Genomic DNA, 14424 nt, shown 5'->3' with positions numbered 1-14424 from the left:
GGACAAGGGGCAATGAGTACAAACTAAAACATAAGAGGTTTCAGCTGAATATGAGGAAAAACTTCTTTACTCTGAGGGTGATGGAGCACTGGAACAGACCACCCAGGGGGGTTGTGGAGTCTCCTTCTCTGGAGATATTCAAAGCCCGCCTGGATGATGTCCTGTGCAACCTGCTCTAGGTGAACCTGCTTTAGCAGGAGGGTTGGACTAGATGATCTCCTGAGGCCCCTTCCAACCCTTGCAATTCTGTGATTCTGTAAACTCAGAAAACTGTTCTCAACTCATTTTACCTTTGACATTTTCTGTTTTTATCACAGAATTGAAGATTAACTTGTGTGGTTAAAAGCCTGTGTAGTTTTTACAACTACAGATTGGTCTAATAAATTACAAGCTCTGTTTCAGCTGTCTCCCATTGTCATTATGCCTATAACAATATGATAATTTTATGCAAACACACCCTATATAGTCTTTCTCACAGATGTTAGTGTGATGTACAGTGAGCAAACAGCCTACACTTGTATTAAGAGTAGTTTTGAAGAGTGAGGAACTTCCCTGCTCAAGAGATTCTAAGCAGCTTTTTCTTTCTTCCTGCTGGCAAAAATAAATTTGTGAACATAGTTAACACAAATCCCATTGAAAGCTCCCACAATTAATTTCCAAAGATACCAAATGCCAATACCACTTTCTCACTGAGTTAACAATTATTTCACATGGGCACAATGACAATTATAACTAATACTCACACCATATGGCTTTCTCTTTTTCACATAATTTAATAAATTATTATCCCCTGAAGACCTTAATATCTTTACTTTAATGCTTCCATATCAAGAAAATTATTTTGTCTTTGATGTAATTTTCAGCATAATCAAGTGAAATCAAGTCCCAACTTCTTTTATAACCACATTCCCTGCTTCCCATGCCTGCTTCTGTTCCACCACATGAATTATTTTCCACTGAAATTCTCCTGCTTATGTTGACATCTATTTATAGAATTGTATGAGAAAGATTTCAGTGCTCTGGCTTTGCCTAGAAACCCTGGAATGCCAGCTTCCAAAGCAGCCTGAAAAAAATCATGTCTCACCTCCATCTCCCTCTGCAATTACCACTTGGGCTGCAGATAGTTTGCCTGTCCAAGTATATCTGGCAAGGTACTAAGGCAGCCAGCATGCGAGGCACGTGGCATCCCACATCCAAGTTAAGAGGGAAGCTGTTGCTAGCAAGTGGAGTTTGGTCCTGAAGTTAGTGCTGAGGCAGTCCTTGGCATGGCATATCTCGCACCTGATCGGTACGGAGAGATTTGATGTCAAATTATTGAAAAATCTATTATTAAATAGGCCCCTTTGTCTCAAGATGTGGGAATTACAGATCTGTGGCCAAGTACTAGACAGAGCAGAAAAGTCATCAGCAGCTCAGCTCTTCCAGTGTGGGGAAGACAGCATGGATTCCACTTGCCAAGGTGCAAAAATTTAAACTAGCCAAGAAGCAGGCCACTGGCTGAAACTGCTGGCAGCAGCTCAGTCCTGAAAGGGTAGTTAGCATTTACCAGTGACATGCTACCTTTATCACTCCATAAACCCAGATGTTGCTATGCACTAAAGCCATCTACAGTAGCTGGGTAGCCCGTCACTCGAGCCAGACAACAGTGTCCCTTTGCCTACAATTATCCAGGAGGAAAACCCAGAAATAGTGCATGCTATAAGTCTGAGCCTAAACCCCTTTGAGCTATCCTACCTGTGTCTGCCCTTGGTAGAGAGAACAATCAGAAATCACTCATTCAGCTCCTACACTCCTGCTAATTCTGGCACTAAGAGAGAGAATTGCATCCCACATCTGTTACACTTGAACAAAACGTCATTGAGTATAAACAGAGCCACTGGATCTAAAAGAAACTGTGACCCAGGGTTTTCCCACTGTTTTGATGGAGGCACTCCTAATGGCTATTCCTTGCAGAAGAACAAGATGAGCAGGGCAAAATACCTCCCCCACCAGAGCCAGCAGCACTCCACAAATAGACAGTTTTTCAGTATATTTTTTCCCCTCAATCTACTTTTTCTAGATTGTAACCCTACAACCACCAAAAAATCTATAGTTTCTAAATAGCTTAAGTTTCTACAGCAGAAAATTACAGTATTTAAGTTTACATAGTAAACGTATTATTACTATATAATTATTATTATTATGCAAGTAGAAACTTAGACAACTGAAGGTTTACTACATATATTTATCTCAATTTTTTTCATTACTTTATCACTTCACCATTGATTCTTCACGCTTTGCTCATAGTTTGTTAATGTATTTCTGGTAAATTATACCTCATGATAGGTAGATTACAACGTAACACATACTAAGCAAAAATGCTCGTTACCTTCTCCGTCTATCATGCAATACTTCTACATCTGTATCATCAAACCATAAAAGGCCTTTTATGGCCTCTCCATGCTGCTCAGCCATTTCAGGGGACTTTTGTTAACTTTCACTTGAACTTACTTGTCTTCTGATTTGATTTTCTTTCCTTAATTCTTAATTTTTGCCTCTCAAGTCTTAGTATGAAAGACAAATTCACAGGGTGTTACTGATTTTATTTAGCTTAATTTCTATGTTTTTTTGCTGCTCATAATTGATCATTACAGAAATTCAGTTGCAGAGAGTTTCAACAAAATCTGATTTTAGTAAGTCAGAAGAAAAGATCTATTGCTAGGTATGGAATTGGACAAATAGTGCAGAATGAACATTAATAGTACTCAACACAAAGTATGTTTCTTTCCCAAAGCTGATTTTAAACTAACCTTTAATCATTTTCTATTTAAGATTGCAAATAAAGTACTCAATCATTTAGACCAATCTTTGGACTTGTGTGGCCTCAAAGTATACTAAACACTGGAAGTAACAGACTAAGACCTGAGGATGTGTTGCTAATTGCTGTTACACTATCAATCATAGTGGCAATGCCAATGATCCATAGAATTCCACTTGCCCCTAGATTAAAGGAACCTGTTACTTTACCACTGCCTCCAACTGTAAGGTAACAAGCACTACATCAGTGTCAGAAAGAACAATGATAAAGATGACAGATGGAATTAGACTTCATCTCTGATCAAGTTATAGATAAAAGACCATGTTAGTTACCCTAATAATGCCTTGTAATTAATCAGGTAACAAATGCCTGCACAGAGACATTTAAATACAAGCCACAATCTCTAAAAATGCAGAGGCAAAAGCCAACCAGGATATCTTGAATGCAATAATTCTGAATTCCATAAACCTTTTGTATTATTTAGGAGAGCTACTGAATTTGTGTCTTTTGATTGCATTATTCACATTGCTGCAACATCTCTTTTAAAAAATAGAGGAAACATTAGCAGTTACCTCTACTAAAAAGGCTTCCATTCTGAATACTTGAGAATGCTATGGGATGTGAGAAGTTTCTATATTGCTCTTAGTGACTTTTACTGTACAAAGACTAAAATTACAGTGTTTACTTGGGATATTATTTGCACCGCCTCTAGAAATAGTGCCACAGTTGTCAATTATGATAAGATCTTTCTCCTGCTTTCTTGCTAGTTACATTTTGCTGTGTGGAGAAACAAACCTAGTGCTATCATTCTCACCAGCAGAAGAATTTATTAGCAAACCACTAGGCTCCTTCTGCCTCAGGATGTCTGTTGCTTGACTGTTATTTTTGCAATTTTAGACAATGTCTGTGGCTAGCAAACTGTAAAGAAATGCAAAAGGCAAATCCAATTTAAAAGCATAAGAGAAACTGCTGATACTTACCAAACTATTCCCTGAGCCCCAGAGCCAATAGGTTTCAGGTTCTGGTAGCGTTTGAGAACTGTGAAGGTTGAGTCACCTACTTCCACACTGTAGAACTGGTTGTCAACTTTGCTTTTGCTCATGTTGTAATGTTTGGCAATATATGACACATCCACTTGTTTCCCAAATCCCTGTTGTACAGAAGAAGGGAAGGGGGGAGGGAGTAGAAAAAACACAGAAACCAAGGCTGGTAAAACATTAGAATACTGATAAAATACAGTCAGCCTAATTTTCTAATATAAATTCTTGTCATTTTAGGCTCATTGTCACAGACCTACATGAATCTTCAATGTTCTCAAAGACTGTATCAAACCCTCTTTCACGCAGAAAGTAACCATAAACCCCCACTGATTAAAGACAGCTAGTGAATTTTCCAGCTGATGTCTGTGACAGTTCTCAACTACTGGTCTCTGCTTGGTGTTAACTGCTGCTTTATGACTACTTGGCTTATGCATTCATTTGTATTGCAATAAATATTTTAAAATGAGAAGACTTGTATCAATGTAGAAGTGGGACAAGAGACATAGGAATTAGGCTCTTCATCATTGGTCAGGTAGAGCAAGTAAGTCTATTCACATAAGTGCTAAAACTTTCCCTGAGCATAAGAAAGAGGCCTTAAGAACCTTTCAACAGGAGTTGCAAAAGAAACAGAAGAGTTTGCGAGATGAACTGTGACTGGACATGGCTCAGTATCATGGAGAGTATTCAGTAGCTCAGGAGATCTTCCCAAGTTCTGGGTTTACATGTGTAAAAGAGTTGCTCTCATCACCTGAGAAATGCATTAGTCCTAAGCAAAGGCTAATTTTCATGACACAAAGACAAGTTACTGTAGACTTTTTATGCTTGCACTGCAGAGCTGTAACATCATCCAAATTTGTTAATTACAATGCAGAAAGTTACATCATAACCATTTTATGACGGCTAATGAGTTCAGCTCCCTGAAGACTATGGGGCAAAGTGTAATTTCAGATAAAAATCAGAATTCCGTGTTTTTAATTTAGGATTCTGTACTGCATGATGCTGAGCACAGGATGAGAAAGCTCAACATATTACAACAGATCTGTCCTCAAGTAGTTGACAATTCACTTACGGAAGTCAAGACTTTTCAAATGCCTTCTATAAGGAGTAGCAAAACCCAACATGCCTCTCTCTGCCTGTGCATTTATTTTCAGTGCTCGCAAAGACAGCTTCTAAATGTTTTCATTTCCTTTATTATAACTGCTTTCCCCCAAAAATCTGAATAATCAACTGTGCTATGTGACTATGGACTACTAAGTTGAATTTTGATGGAGCAGGGAAAAATGTAAAACTGATTTGGAGAATATTACTTTTTCAAATTAAAAGGACATCATTCCAGTGTTCCACAGTGATTAAAAACAGACAGCTGACCTTACAGAGAACTTCTTATGTTTGCCTTAGGACCATTAATATTCTTTTTCTGTCCATCATCTCACTGGAAGGCCTGTTGTCACTGGACAGCACTGGTTAATCCTAACCACCTCATTTAAAGACTTTGAAACATTTTAATAAATGTAGCGGTTCATTCAAACAGAAAATCTCATTTCAGAAGAGTAATTAGAAATATTACATTTACTTGTTAATCAGGCACAGGGCAAGGCTTCCCCCCCCCCAAACCACAAAAAGCAAGAGATTTATGGACACTGACACAGTGCTAAATTCAAGCTTACACAGAGTGAAATGACTCTGAAAGAGGTTTGAATTTTTCCTCATCTGAAGACAGACAGACTGCATCAGATTCACGCTGTGTAGCCTTAGTCTTAAAATTCCTTCCATTACATGAAGAGAGAAGCATAAATTTGGCTAGCTCAGCTATTCATGCCAGACCTGGAACTGAGAGGCTTTATTTTATTAATATGCTCCTGATAGACAGGAAATAATCACAACTCCCTCTGGCTATACAAACAAATTTGCAGCGTGTTTTTTTCTGATGTCATTATCAGAACAATGCAGACTATATTCAGCACCCGTTACTCTGAAACCAATGTTACATGAAGTGTCAGCACAAAAATTGCATTCCTTAGTGAGCCTGACTTGTAGCCAGCTCCTCTGGAAGAACAGATATGACTTTTTTTTAAACAAGCCAGATGACTGTATTAAGACTTGGATGAGCCAGGCCTGCCATAACGTGTTTGCATCCTCACTCCCAAGCTACCCAACAGTTCATCATGTGGTATGGAGCTACATGTGAAAAGATACTTTGTCACTCTACATTTAGAATCCTGAGCACACCAATGTTACTTGTTTTTAAGTTAGACTAACCCTGTGAACTGCTGGCCTCAGGAATCCCATACTGCCTACAGTGTGACTTCTGAACAGTTCCAGCAGGTGGTTATTTTAAATCCAGGAATGTCTTAAAAATCAACTGCAATGGCTCAGAAGAACCACTCTGTAGTACCTGTTATATGGATAATTAGTGTATGCTATCTCTTCAGTCATTTCGGCAGCAATTAAAGTGATGTTGATGAATGGGATGCAGAAGACCACAACCAGTAAGACCTGGTCAGAACACACAAGTGTCTTGATGAGCAGCTCTCCTCCATGTAACACACACCATTCCTATGACAATACACTCCTAAATCTGTGCGAGTAGGAAAGGTAAGGACTATTTTAATTTTCATGGATTTTTTTTTTCTTTTTAGATTAACATTTTTCTCAAAGTCTGTCTGCTTAAAAATCTGTGAGCCATAAGGAGCTCTGACACCAAGAATTACTTATAAAATTCAAGACAGGCTGATTTAGTTTGAAGTTCACTCCAAGCAGAATGCCTCCTCTGAATGACAAACACTTAAACTTTGTGGACAGGCCAGACAGTCTTCCAGGTCATCTACTAATTTGCCTCCCCCCTTTAAACTCACACGGCTAAAAAAAATACAAAACCCACTACTCTATATTTTGCTAATTTTTATCAAAGCCTAAATAAGCAAAATAATCCTACACAATAATCCTACTGCTTAAACCCAAATACTACTTACTTCTATAAGAACCAGGAGTGATATAGCTATCCTTGTCATGATTGTAATTTAAATCAAATCCCTAAATCAATGAATTAATAGAGTTATTGGATTAATCACATTTGATCAGATCCCAAAACCAAATAATGAACAATCTCTGAGCTGATACAACAGCCACTTCCTGAACAACGAAATGGCAGTTCTAAAATTAAGCTAAAAAAGCTTTTCCCATTAGCAAGGAAATTCTCTTAATAGAGCACATCAATGTTAGTTTTAGTTTCAAACCCTGATTAAAAGGTTCTCAAAGTCTTCAAATCCCCATTGCTGATCTTAAAGGAACTTACACACCACATTTTGGTCTTGTTCTGTTACATTCTCAGTGTTCACTCAAACCCGTTCCAGAAGCCTTGGCACTGGTATAGCAGTTACTATCCCCTTTCCCCATTCCTCCCCATCTACACCATGTAAGCTATTTCGGATTCAGGTTTTACTGCATAATGCTTGCAAGTTCTGTACTGGCAGCTTAAGATAAAGCTTTGATTATCTGACAGCAGAAAGGAACAGAGGGCTAGGAATTTCCAGTATACACCCTTCTGTATACACACCTAAACCAAAACTTTCTTTCAAATTTGACTGATACTGACATCTTAAGAAACTAGGAATTAGCACTTCATTAAGAATTAGCTGGGGAAAAGGAGGGTATACATACCCATGGCAGTCAGGTTTCCTTCTTAGGATAGTAAAGATGCATAGGTCTTGTACAGAAAAGTTAATTTCACCGAGTTAATAAGTTTTCAGGTGAACTTCAAATGAACTTGGGCAAGCTACAATACTGGGGCCCCAAAGTATTAGTAAGCATTGCAGGTGCAAAGTAAAAGCAAATTTCTTCATCATTTTTGCTTTGAACAAAACACATCTAGTTTCTCAGACCTCTGTGTAACATGAAAGATTGTTCCTCAGAGACAAAGTATGCATCGGAGTGCCATTTTTCTAGGTTTCCATAAATATTTGGACAGTGGAATTACATTGCTTCAACACTGACCAGAACTTAACTTTCATTTCACACGTACAAGAATGCATGCAGCATTATTTTCTCTTTCCAATATCTGACTGCGATTTCTAACACATACCTAATGCCATTGTCTTTCCTCCATACTGAGAAATTTAAGAGTAAGCAAAGTAAAAGTTTTTCAGACCTGAAAACATAGCTATCCTTGTTGGGTCACTTAAATGCATGGCCATACCTGCAATGATATTTGCTTAATATCGCAACAACTGGAAAGGAGGAAAGAAAATGAACTGTCAAGACTCAGGCATTTGAGATGAAGGAAAAAGATACTCTCACCATTACTAAATGCTTAGAGAGCGTATTTTGCTTTCAAAGAACAATTATTTTAAAATTTGGTGAAACTCAAATAATTTACTGCCTCAGCTACAATTTGTATTCTTTTCCTTTTTTTGTTTCACAGCAAAAGAAGGGGTTAAAAATCACAACAGAAACAAAATTATGTTATTTCCTGTATTATTAAGTGAATTGTTTCCCAATATCCCATTTAATTTGTCCATTTCTAACCCATAAAAGAACTGTGTGTATTATATTTTACTGACAGATCTTTGTTTTTGAACACCATTCCTCCTATTACTGAGGAGCGTAAAATATCACAATTTCTTACACCTTGGTATCTCATACACCTTAGCTTTTATAAATACAAACCACACTAATGGCAGTTTAAGCTAAATTGCTCTTTTGGATTTGCAAGACAATGAGTGCTGTCACAGAGTCTGTTAGCAGGCATCAGCTGGGGGGAAACTTTACCTCAACATCAGTGTCCTTCCCTGTCTGCACACAGAAATACCTACAGAAACACATCAACTTCCAAGGGTGCTATGATTCAAGGCTACTGAAAATAACTAAATGACTCCACATGTGTGAATGCAGGCAAGGAAAACAATTAGATGAAGACTGAAACATTGATTCCTAATTTGCAGTTGGCAAAGCGCCCAAAGATGAGCAGGATGCAAAAGAGAGAATGTTCCAAGCTAGCAATCACAATGGCTCCCCAGGGGCCCCTATGTCTCCACCCCATCTCAAACTGGTATGGAGGACAGCACATTTCAGAGTTGGGTGCCTTCAAGTCCCTCAGGATCCAAAAGCATAATATCTTAAAGCTACAACTTGACCTTAAAAGTCAGATGCTGAGATTACACAAATTGAAATTCTGAAGCACGGTAAAATCCTCAGAGTCTTCTTGCCAGCTCTAAAAATGTAAGTGCAGGCAAGCCCTACTCACCTGTATGAGTCTGCTAAGTCAACAACATTATTCATTTAATGGCTATCCTCCCACTTGTACAGCTGTAATTTTGTCAGAAGATTCAAGTGCCAGAATTCTGGGATGAACAGACATTTACTGAACCCTCTGCTTTGGATTTAACAATCATGGGTTTTGCTATGTAAATTTGGATGACCACAGAAGCCAACACTTGAGAAATACAAAGTATCTTTGCATAAAAAGGCCTAATAAATTATTTTTCATTGTGTATTCTGTATATGCCACATTTGTGGCAGAAGTATTATCTATTTTTCTTACCATAAAGCCAGACTTCTCACTTACTCTGAACTCAAAACTCCATAGATAGCGATCAGTTCTCCTACCAAAAATAGGGGTTTCATCTTGCGTGTGTGTGTTTGGGTGTAGTATTAAAGATTTGTATCTTATCAGCCACATCACACCACAGTTCCCTATTCTTCCATCTCATTCCCATCCTGTAAGGACTGTATTAGTCATGCAGTCTTCCTGATTTCAGTGTTTTGAGTGGGATTTTTAACAGGTTAATAATTCTCTGCCTCCTTTTAATCTCTCTCCAGCAATCTTGTCCTAGCCCCCAGACACAATCTACCCTCCTTTATGAAGCTGGCCTTTCAAGTAGTCATCTGACCCTTGCAAACAACTCAATCTTGATTAATCATTGATCTTTCTCCTATATTTGCTTTGTTCACTCATTAAAACACTCATTAATATTTCTTATTAGATGGAGTACAGTATTCATAAGTAATGGTTAGGGGGTTTGTTTGTTGTTTTTTTTTTTTTAAACACACTGTCCTTGTTTAACCTCTTCTGAGATACCAAAATCCCAGCAGCTTCAGAACTGGCTCTTACCTAGTTCTGATTACACAAGAAGCAGCAGGACTGCCTTCTGTTTCCTTTTAATTGCTATCTACTCAAAACACAAAGCAAAGCACTACTTACATATCCTTCACTTGTTCACCAAGCTTTAACTACTTTTAATTGCTTTTTTCTTACAGGCACAAAATTTTTCTAGTTCATTTATAATGGTGGTATCACATGTTGCTCAGAAGTCACTGTGACCCAAAGGTGTCTACTTCATTCCAGGCCAGATGAGCAACATGCGAGTATCTGCACAACAAAACAACTAGTTCAAAATTATTCCTCATTCCACCAATGCCTGAAGAATTCAAACTGACACACAAGTAACATCCAACCCTGGTCATCGTACCAAAGAAAGTAAGGAAGAAGATGACTGATCAAGAAACACCGAAAGAAAAGATTCCTAGAGAGTGAAGTTTCTTTATGGACAGGACCTTACTCAGTCATCCAAATGGAAAATGTAGCCAAAAATACTGGAAAGAAAGATTTAAGAGTACGTGAGAAAGCTATGCTTGGAAACATCTCATTCAGGCACAGCTCCAGACATAGGAAGATAGCAAAGACACACTGTGGAATTGTATCCAAAACAGAAGAAAATGATGGCAACAGCCACATCTAACTTGCAGGAGAAATGAGAAGAGAGGAAACACTGCAGTTCGTATTAATCAATTTGTTCTGAGGCTCTAGATTTGAAAAAAGAAGCAATAACATGGAAAGAAGCAAGATACAATTAAGATTAGGAAAGAGAAATGGGATCACTAAAAGTTGGCCAAAACATTTCCACACTAAGAAATGAAAAGTACACTTAATTTATCAACAGTAGTGAAGGGAATACAGAAGCACAGTGTGTTAAGAGCACAGAAGAGCCAAGATGAGATTAACAGTTCCTCTTTATTTATTGCATATATTGATAAACCAGTATATTTCAAATGGTTTACACTTCTCAGGAAACTGGAATTACACTGAAATACTGGATATTGTTTAAAAAGCTTTCTTCTAGTACCCAAGCAAGGCAGCAAGAAGACTGACTACACGAAATGGTACGCCCCAGTGAACATCATGGCTTCCTCTAAAAAGAAGGGTAAAGCAGCAGCACGTAACAGTAGAGATGAGGTATTAAAAAATTTAAATTTTTGGATATTCACTGTGAAGACAATAGTTAATGAAAAGATTCTCCCTTTTTATAAGTAAAGACTATAAGGAGCTGAATAATTCAATCACACCTTTTGTTAGAAATAAACAGCTCTTGATACGATGAAGTATCATTTCAGTCCTAGAAATCTGAGACATAGGTCACTGCTCGTTGATAGCTTACAAATACCAATTAATCTCCCATTGGATAGAAGGCATAATTATAGGACATTCTGCATCGAAACAGTTTCTTTAACGGTCCAAGTAGTAACTCCATCCGATCTGATTAAGGCATTAGTTGTAATTAAAGCAGTTTATCAAAGTTAGGATAAAATTAAAAAAACAGACCAGATGAATCAACCAATCAATGGAGAGCAATGTAATTAATAAAGCTGGTCTTTTCTCTGTGTAAAAAATTAAAAGTTTTCTGAAATCATGTGATTTTTAAGTGGTCATTGATGCAGTACTGCATCTAGGAAATCTATACACATTTTGTTCAAGACAGGTAAGCAAGACTGGAAATAAAGCAAGTTATCAGAATACAGGGGAAAAAAAGATGTCTAGATACATTGAAGCTTTTAAAATCTTTTTGGTTTAGGTTTTTTTAAAAGCACAAATTGAGTAGCAGTTTGCAAAAATACAGCACTCAAACTTTAATGTCCTATTCTACTCAAAATATACTACTCTGCATTACACTATACTTCAGTAAGAATCCTACAGATAAAACTTGTTGGTGATATCATCCTTACAAAAGTCTAATGAAATTCTATAAGCCTAAAAATGAAATCTTGTTCTACCTTTCTATTAAAATAGAAAAGCAAATGTCCTTTTCCTCAGCCTTAAAAAAGATGGCTGTTTCAGAACATGACTTAGCTAGCAATGTACAGTAATACCAGACTCGGGTATTTTTATACTGCAAATGGGGTGAGGGGAGAAGGCATATTTACCCCACTTATGCTACTGATTAATGCCAAGACTAAAGAACCACTGAACATAAAAGGAAGTGATAAGAGTACCTCTGCACATGTAAAATAGAAATATTTCTGTACAGCTCTTCTTTGGTCTAAGTAAAAGCGAAATGAAAGTTGGCAAGCAGAACTGTGCAAACAAACTGTAGAATACAGTGAAAGTAACTTTTTCATCAATAACATCTTTTTCATACAATCTGAGGAAAAACCGTTTTTTGCAATTTTTGCAGAATTTTTTTTTTGCAAGTGAACTGTCAAAAAATTACAAAAATACTATGTTTGACAAAATCCTTCCTTGTCTCAAAAACAGTGGAAGAATTAAGCCAATTAAACATATGCACATGAAGAACAGGAGATAAAAAAGGATGGAGAAGACAGTTAAACAGATTATCAAACTCAATAGTCAAGATCCATCCTAGAGCTGATGAATTACTAAGTGCAAAGCCAACCGTCTCAGCAGAACAAATATTTAGTACTCCCACAAGTAATATATTGGGAAACCCATAAGTAATATATAGGGGAAAAAAACAGTGTTTACCATAATTCCATTTCTAAGAATGCAGCACTGTTGTGACTCATGTATATACATTAGCTAACTTAATCCAACCAAGAAAACCAGAAACTGGACAAATCAATATGCTTTTTTCTTCATATCACAAATTTAGTTTCAGCCTTGTAGACTTCCAAGCATTGTGACCAAACAATTTCAAGGGTAATTTAGAAATGCAGAATTGGCTATAGCACAAGCACAGTCTCACGACTCCAGAACCTGCATAGCACATGGTGTTCAACTGGAGACAAGATAAACTCCACAATTTTAATTACTCTCCCTTTACTTCTAGTAAAGGTAGACTAAGGCACAGAAAATTGTTGTCACAGGCTACAATGTAAAAGGCTCTGTCTCACAAAAACAGAGGCTAAGATAAAATAGTTTTAATTTGCATATTTCTATGAAAGCATCTGTATATGTACAGTTATGTTATATTCACCATAAAGTTTATTGGAAGTACAGCCAACATTTTTTCTGTTTGCAAACTCTGCTATTATTTTTACCTAAAAAAATAAATCTCAGAACATTACCTGACATTTTAGCAAAACAAAATAAAAAATCATTAAGAACAAATTACAAAATAAACTTAAAAATAAATAGAAGAGTAATTTTTTGTGATGCATTCTTCTATTTTTTTTTTATATTTACTCTCATTCTTATAACCAGTTACTCGCAGTAAGCTGCTGAAATTCACTTTTATTTTTTCTTTTACTATGGCATGATCTGCAAAAATGAAGTATATACTGTACCTTGTTTTACCTGTAAGGAACACACACCTGACAAAAGGCAATCTTCACATCCAGAGTAGGTTCACCACAATAATACAAGAAATGGCGGCTCATAAATACCTGCAATTAAAGGAAAGTAAACATACAAATCTCATATGTCTGCTGATGTGCAAGTACAATGCAGCTCTTTCTACATTTGGATTACAAAACCAACCTGAGTTGCTGCCCAGCTTGTGAATAACAGAAATCAGTTAGAACACTGAATGGCAAATAGGCTCTAAAATCTTTCTGATGCTCATCAAGGTTATGACCTCAGTTGCATCTGCAAAATTTTACAGTAACTGATGCCATTACCTCAAAGTTTTTCAAATCACACGTATATTCCTACATCAACAAAAATAAAAATCAGTTCAATAACATTCTAAACAACGGGGGAATGGAAGACAGTTATTATTATGGGGAGGAAAAAAAACAAGTCCTAAGCTGACAATTATTAGGAAAGTTATAGAAATGGAAAGACCAATTACATCACTGTATAAAATCATGGCACAAACACTTTATGAATATTACATGTAGTTCTGGTTCTCATCTTAACATCCCACTAGAAAAGTTACAGAAAAGGATCGTAAGAAGGGTCCAAAGCACACACAGACTCCTTAGATGAAACAACTACAATGACTGAGAACAGATTTTTTTTTTTAACCTAGAAAAGAGCTGTCTGAGTGGAGATATGCTGGAGATATACAAAACGAGTGGCATACTGAAAAGTGAAAAGGAAAAAAAAAACCTCCTCCCTGTTTTTTTAAAAATAAAAGTATGTGGCATCAATTTAAGTTATCAAAGAACAGATTCAGAAACAGCAACAGCAGAGAATTCTTTGTACACCCTTTCACCAGATTGTGAAAATCCCTGCCTCACATTGCTGTGGATGTCAGAAGTCAACATGAGTCCTAATATGATTAGGCAAATTCACATAAGAAGGAATCTGCTTAAGGCTATTAATCTCAAAAATACCACCTCTGACTCAAAACAACCCTGAGTCACAGTCTGCCACTATCCTCTCACCCTATTTTTAGATTCTTTCACAGGCAC

At 37.0% G+C, this 14424-nt stretch overlaps 1 protein-coding gene across 1 annotated transcript in view; it reads right to left on the bottom strand.

The window, feature by feature from the left end:
* MAPK10 (mitogen-activated protein kinase 10) overlaps positions 1-13446 on the bottom strand; it is a gene marked incomplete at its 3' end in the record, with an annotated part of 78941 nt that extends 65495 nt beyond the window's left edge. Inside the window, exons 1-2 of the mRNA XM_009647486.1 lie at positions 13381-13446; positions 3778-3947 (exon numbers count right to left, since the gene is read on the bottom strand). Coding sequence (XP_009645781.1) covers positions 3778-3947; positions 13381-13446 — 236 coding nt within the window. The remainder of the gene's footprint in view (positions 1-3777; positions 3948-13380) is intronic.
* Between the last annotated feature and the right edge of the window lie 978 nt (positions 13447-14424).

This window comes from Egretta garzetta, unplaced genomic scaffold (genome assembly GCF_000687185.1).
Source record: "Egretta garzetta isolate BGI_Z169 unplaced genomic scaffold, ASM68718v1 scaffold89, whole genome shotgun sequence".
Lineage (NCBI taxonomy): Eukaryota > Metazoa > Chordata > Aves > Pelecaniformes > Ardeidae > Egretta > Egretta garzetta.
The sequence above is the reverse complement of the archived record's forward strand: the minus strand, read 5'-3'. Positions and strand labels throughout refer to the sequence as shown.